At 51.0% G+C, this 7,090-nt stretch overlaps 1 protein-coding gene across 3 annotated transcripts in view; it reads right to left on the bottom strand.

Moving 5' to 3' along the window:
• Window positions 1-4,997: 4,997 nt before the first annotated feature.
• The window catches only part of BCL11A (BCL11 transcription factor A), a 67,946-nt gene continuing 65,853 nt past the window's right edge, over window positions 4,998-7,090 (bottom strand). For all 3 annotated transcript variants that reach the window (XM_080342941.1, XM_080342943.1, XM_080342942.1), the window contains one exon: window positions 4,998-5,655. In XM_080342941.1, the coding sequence (XP_080199067.1) occupies window positions 5,564-5,655 (92 nt within the window). In that variant the 3' untranslated portion in view covers window positions 4,998-5,563. The remainder of the gene's footprint in view (window positions 5,656-7,090) is intronic.

Below are 7,090 nucleotides of genomic sequence, written 5' to 3'. Positions count from 1 at the left end.
TCCCCGTAGGCACCACCAGCTCTGCTGCAGACGCTCAAGAAGTTCACAGCTCCATTTTTTGCTGCTTCTGCTTTACGGAAGGCCCTTGGCCACCAACACCTTCACCCAACCTCTTGCTACAGAGCCGGAGAAACCCCAAGGAAAGGGTTAAGCAGCCTGTGGATGCTCTGCCCATGCACTTACCACCTGGAGTAGCTTTGCTCACAACTGGGAAGCATTAAGGCTGCAGCATGAACTGGGGCAGGTGGTAGCGCTTGGAGCTGCAGGCTCTTTGATGCATTGGGCTGGACAAGCTCCAGGGATCTTCTGCCAGCCCATGGGGACAACTCAGCAAGAGGCCACCACTTGCCAAGGGGATCGTGTTGCTGGGGCAGCCCCCGGTCATCTCCATGGGGTTGGAGTCTTATCACTCCATCTAGATCTTCTCATCGAGGAAAAACTCATCTTGTCTGGGCATTTGAGTAGGTTTAAGTTTAGCCACAACCACGCCGGGGGAGGAGGGAAGGTCCAAAAGTATTGCTTTTTTCATTCCCTTTTGCTTTTTTCATTCCCTTTAAATTTTAAGATGTTGTAAAACGTGAAAAATAACTTGAAAGGCAGTAGCCCCATTTTATTAATAGCAAGTATTTATTAGCTTCCTTGATTTACAGTATGTTTCTGAAAGTCATCAGTCCATCACATTCTTCAGCACGGGGGCTGAGTTGCTTTGTTTTTTTCTTGGTCAACACAATATGGAATATAGATCTGAATATGAGAAGCCAAATACAACCTTCATTTTTGCATGCACATACCCCACCAACGGGAGGCCCGTAAATGAGTCCTGTATAGCCCTTAGACACATGCACTTGCAGACATCGGGGGGAGAGGTGGGAGCTTCTGTACATCACCCCTGGAAACCCAGAGGGTCATGGAAATCACCAGGGAAGAGCCATCGGGGTTAGAGCAACCTCGGGAAGCGTCACGGCGCACACGCCCCGGCCATCAAAATAAAACTGAAATAAAATAAAAACAACCCAAAAAGTGGAAATCCACCTTGTGATCTTGCTTCTGGGCTTCGATATGAACAGCTGTCTGTCCATCCATCCATCTCACGGCACTGACTGATGCTTACACAGCAAATGGCACAGACTCCCCCAACCCACCCGGCATCACCCCCACTTCTAAATTTCTCCTTTTAACACCCCCACCCTTGCCATGGGAGTTTTGCCTGTCTGTCTGTCTGTCCGCACCACCTCTGCCCATCATTGCGGCCGAGCCAGAGTTTCCCGGGGATCACGTCGTGCTCGTTACGGGAGGCCCAGGCTAAATTAAATTGGGGCCCACTGGTTCTGCCATCTGAACTTCATCACCGCTAAAGACGCAATAAAAGTAACAGTAACAACGAACGAGCCTCTACCAGATGTGTAACTCTATCCAGTGAGATTAAGGAGTAAGGGCCATATTTTGGGGGTGGTTTTTTTTGGTTGTGTTCCCCCTCTAACTCCATCTTTCCTCGGGAATAATTGATAATTTGGACCCCTGTAGAAGCTGAATGATAAGAGGGTGATTTCAGGAGGTTCAGGGGGTGTTGGGATGGAGGGGCAGCAAGGTTTAATTGACCCTATCTCCCCAAAAATAAGACAGGGTCTTATTTTTTGCTCTAAAACTCACTACTTTTTTTTACACATATAGCTGCCTGAACACTATTTAAATTGACTTTTTAAATGAACTGTAACTAGGGCTTATTTTTGGAGTAGGGCTTATATTCTGAGCATCCTCAAAATTTGATGCCGCCGCTGGTCCCACGGGTCACTTAATGGGACCCGACACAAAGCTGGGGTTGAAATGGAATGTGGAAATCCCATTCACGGGTCTGTTTTCAGATCCTTTCTGGAGAGACCGTGTTCAATAAGTGACCTCCAACACATTCTTTTCACCCCTCTCTTCTCACCTTGTAATAGCCCACGGCCCGAATGCGGCGCGAGTCCCAAATACACGTTCTTTTGAAAGCAAATTTTAAGTTAGACTTCACAAAAGGCTTTGACCTTCGCTGCGTTTCGGTGTCACAAAAATGTGCTTAGAAACAAAATGCAGCACAGTCAAATCGCCTTCAAGCTTGAAAGCAGCTTTTCAAACCCCCCCCCAAAGAAATCAAAGCTAAGGTAGCTAATTCCCAGGTATCTTGCTCATCTCAAAGAGAAAGCTTTTCTTTTGTTTATTAAGAAGTCCAAAACTTTAGGAGCTTTATTTTCTTTATAAAGACCGAGCGTACTTCATCTTTTAACTCTGATATGCAGACTGACACATTGGGAATCCGCTAAAATAAGAAATCCCTGGGAATTCCGCCCCTCTTGCACCAAAACCACAGCAACCTCCAGCTTTGAGGCGAACAGGATTCCAGCTCTCCCCTTGCAGGAAACCCTCAACTCCTGCTAATTGGCAGAAACTCATTAAGCCGCTGTAACGCGACGGCTGACGATCCTCCACGCACTTGGACACAGCAAAAAGCTTTGCAGCAGCCAGACAAAAAAGGGACCCTAATGATGATACCCCCAATTAACACACACGGCAGCCCAGGTCACACTAAGCTGTGGGAACCCTTGTAGCTCCACCAAAACCTTGTAGCTCCACCGAAACCTGGTGCTGGGGCTGCCCAGTTGCTTTGCAAGAGCCTGAGCAGGATCTGACCCTGCAGCAGCACAGAGGAGCCCCCAACACAATCATTACACGCATTTGTAACTTTAAGGCAACACAAATTCTGCAGGTGTTTGAAAGTCCTAAGAGTTGCAGGAGGATTAACACCCGTATTAAAGAAAATATACATCTTAAGGACAACGTACGTCACTTCACCCCAACACTTCATGAAAAGACAGGTAGAACTTCTCATTGTTATAGCTCTGTTGTTTTCTCCTTCTCCTGGGTGAATCTCCCGCCTCGTGCTGGAGGAGAGATGGGCCATGGCTGGAGAAATCTGAGCACATCGCACTTGTTCCACCAGGCAAAGCATCAAAAGCACAAGTAGATGCCCCCAAAAGCCATCTATGCACTGAGCTTTGCCTGTGCTCAAAGGAAGGGTAAATACACGCCCAAAACTGGCCAGCACACTGAAAAACCCTCAGAAAGCAGCTTTGCAGCTGCCCCTTATTATAAGCATTGCATGGCTGCTGCAGATACATCCCAAGTGATCCCTGGTTTGCAATTTGGAGGAGAGAGCAGAGCAACCCCCTTTGCAATGAATAACACTGCTGGTTCTGACCTGACACAGCTGCCTGGCTGCAGATGCCCCAGGGCAGCCCATGGGAGTTGCTAAACCCCCACCCATGGCATGTTTGCAATCAATAGGATGCTTAACACAACAGGATTCACCCTTCCAAGGCTCAAAAAACCCTTATAAGCAGATACGGAGGTGGTAGCACAGGCTGGGATAGTACAAACCTTTTAAAAACATCTCTTAATGATAAAAAAAAGCTTCGGGTGTGCGCAGACTTTGGGGTAATTGGACCTCAAAGACCAAATTGCCTTAAAAGAAGCAGCAATATCTCCCTTTGGGTCCCCCCCAGGCTCCTGACTTGACCCCAGAGCTTTTGCTGCCCACCCTGAGCCCTCGCCGTGCTCCAAGGTACAAAAGTGTCTGTGCTTGTGCTATGACCCGGCCCACCGGAGAACCACAGCCTGGGGTTTTTAAAGGAAAACAAACAAAGGAGCAATGACCACCATCAAAAAGGCAATGACATTTTCCCTACGGCCTCTTTGCCAGGAGAGAGTCAGCCCAGCCAGGTGCCTCACTCGGATTTTAAGAAAGGAGACCAATAAAAGCAGAAGCGAGGATGGAGACAAGACGTGAAGTAAATCAATCGGCTGGCGCTGCCCTGGGACTCGGCTCCGTCCCCCTGCGCCCGGCAGCCCCACACGGCCGGCCAGCGGCTCCACGGCTCCCCAGCTGGTTTCTTTCACCAAATAAGGTCCATTCCCGCTCGCCGGCACAGGCGCGAGTCATTACAGCCTATAAATCCCCGCAGAGACAGCACACGAGCACGCACACAACCCATCTTCTGCTCAGCAAACTCCTTGGGCAGGTGCTCAGCCCTGAGCAAGGGACAAGTGTCCCCAGCAAGCAGGGACGCTGCGCCAGGGCTGGGGTGCTCAGTGGGTGACACTGGGACACCGACCTGACAGCAGTTCCCCCCATGCCACAGCTCTGCATCCCTGGTACCCACAGCTCTGCATCCCTGGTACCCAAAGCTCTGCATTCCCGGTACCCGTGGATCTGCATCCCCAGTAAACACAGCTCTGCAACCCCTGGTACCCAGAGCTCTGCATCCCTGGTACCCAGAGCTCTGCATCCTTGGTACCCAGAGCTCTGCATCCCTGGTACCCACAGATCTGCATCCCCGGTACCCACAGATCTGCATCCCCTAGTACCCACGGATCTGCATCCCCGGTACCCACAGCTCTGCATCCCTAGTACCCACAGCTCTGCATCCCTGGTACCCACAGATCTGCATCCCTGGTACCCAGAGCTCTGCATCCTTGGTACCCACAGCTCTGCATCCCTAGTACCCACAGCTCTGCATCCCTGGTACCCACAGCTCTACATCCCTGGTACCCACAGCTCTGCATCCCTGGTACCCACAGCTCTGCACCCTGTGGTACCCACAGCTCTGCATCCTCTGGCACCCACAGCATCTCCATCACACACTGAAACCCCCCACCTGGCCTCGCTTCTCCTCGGACAAACACTAAGGGATGTGACAGACCCACCAGCCCCGAAAGCACGTGGTTTAACAGCAGAAATGCAACACGAGAGCCGGCAGTCATTAAGAGGAGGTGGGCGATGGAGAGACCTTCTGCTTCAGCATCACCCATCACAACAGGGGTTGACCCCAACTCGGAGGCCCCTCACGCTGACACCAGCCCCCACTTTCTCTTTGTAAACCCAGCGTTTGGTTTTCCGCAGCCGATACGGTGAATACAAAGTCACACCAGCCGCCTGGCCCTTGTTAGCATTAAAAATTAAAGACAGAGCAAACAAAACCTAAAGCTCCAACATTTATTATGGCAATTTCCCACCCACCCACAGACCTACACTGTGTTTTGTTTTTATTTTTCGTTCGTCACATCAGATGTGCTTTCCGAGAAATGGCAAGTCATGGAGATAAAACCAAGAGGCCGGGCTGTCCATGAGCGCAAAGATAGTCTTTTCCATGGGGAAAGGAGCCGGTGGAAGCCATCGCTAAGCCCTTCACCTTGGCTGGTGGGTTTGCTTTCATTTTTAGAAAAAAAAACAATTTAAAAAAAGGCAACGACAACAACAAAAAAACCAACCAAACAAAAGAACCCCAAAGAAGTGTTGTACTCTGTTACAAAATATAAATACGATAGTCTTGCAGGCAGGAGGAGCCCGGGGAGCGCTGCCTTCGGCGAGGTGACTTCTCCGGCTCTCCCGGGGGCACGGCGAGCCAGCAGGACAGGGGCCACCTCCGGACACCGCGACACCTCCGGACACCGCGACACCTCCGGACACCGCGACACCTCCGGACACCGCGCCGCCGCCGCCGGCCGCTCGGCCCAGCTTCACCTCCTTTCAGAATTTAAGTGCTCTGGAACTTCCATCCGAAAACTGCCAGATGTCCGGGGCTCCCTGGGCGCTGCGCCAGCTGGGGGGGTACGTCGAACCTACAGAGAGCATGGGGACAGAGGAGAGAACAGCTGTGACATGGCCCACGGTGAGAGTTTTGCTCTTATTTTACTTTTTCCTTAACAACTAGGACACCCAACTGTCGCAAAGGGATGGAGCGGGGTGGACCCTTCCTCCTCTCGGGCCACACTCTCGCATCCGGCATCTCGGCACCGACCAGGAACCACAGGGATGGTTTAGGAGGAGAAACCTGCTCTGTGCCGGGATATTGGGCAAGGACCGAGCCAGCCTGCCTGAAAATTCTCTTTCCCAAAACCTCAGGGGCTTCCCTCAGTGCATCTGGGTACAGCAGACCCTCCTAAAGCCATGGGTACTTATACATCACACAACGGGTGGTTCCTGAAGGACTTTTGCCAACTCAAAATCCACCTCCCCATCCCGACCCGGGTGCCAGTTTCTATGGAAATTGCTTCGTTAATATTTAAGAGAGGGGTCGACGGGCTCCACACGAGCTGCTGCAGAGACTAAATAAGCAGCTCCTAGGCCAGATCTTCACCGTGTGTAAACCGGAGTGGCTCCTTGAGTCAAGAATATGTGCTCAGTTTCCCCCCCGGGGAGGGCTCGTTGCTGATGCCTGAGCCCCACACATTTCAGGCTGATATTAAAACAGCCTGAGAACTTCAAGGGAGCCCAAAGCATCACATCCACCCCAGCCAGGGGCCGCACCAGCACAACCACACGTCCCACACAAACCCGGGGGGTCCCCCACGCCCCCTGCCCCTCGGTGGGGTGGGGACCCCACGCCTCGATCCCTGCGGCTCCTCCGAAACCAATATTACAATTTGACCATGCATCCGCCAAAAATAGCTTTCAACCTTTATAGGAGGAAAAAACAACATAGGGAAGGAGCTAAAAGAGCAGCTGCTATCTCTTTTCTTTTTTTGCTACAAACTCTGCACTTAGATAAACCCCAAAATTGCAGCTCATCAGATACGCCAGAGCCTCCCGAATGTCGAGCAAAGCCATGGTATCGCTTATTCCTGTATTTATCTCAGCCCTTGGAAACATAATAAATATGAAACATCTGTAGCCTAAATTCTGGATACCGTTTCAGTGCCTTCATTACATTAATCATTCAATTTGGAGGCGATTAAATACTAACAGCAAAGGGGTCTGCGCCATAAAAACGTGTTTCTCCTCCAAAGCTGATGGGTTTTAACAATAGAGAAGTTACCCAAATATCGCTCTTATTTACAAAGCCATCTCCATCTCGCACAGAAAGAGCGACGTTTCTCGGCCACGCAAGCAGCTCAATGGGGCCCGAGACATCCGTGCCCATACCCAACAAGCTCCAGTGGGTTCCTCACCCCGTTAACTCATCACCACCGGCACAAAAAGATGAGAAACATCACGAATTCTGCGTTGGCGTTGAGGCGATTGCCACGCTCTGCTCAACCACCTTGGACCAGCGTC

The sequence above is a fragment of the Nesoenas mayeri genome (genome assembly GCF_963082525.1).
Source record: "Nesoenas mayeri genome assembly, chromosome: 3".
NCBI classification, from domain to species: Eukaryota; Metazoa; Chordata; class Aves; order Columbiformes; family Columbidae; genus Nesoenas; species Nesoenas mayeri.
Note: the sequence above shows the minus strand (reverse complement) of the source record. Positions and strands in the feature narration are given on the sequence as shown.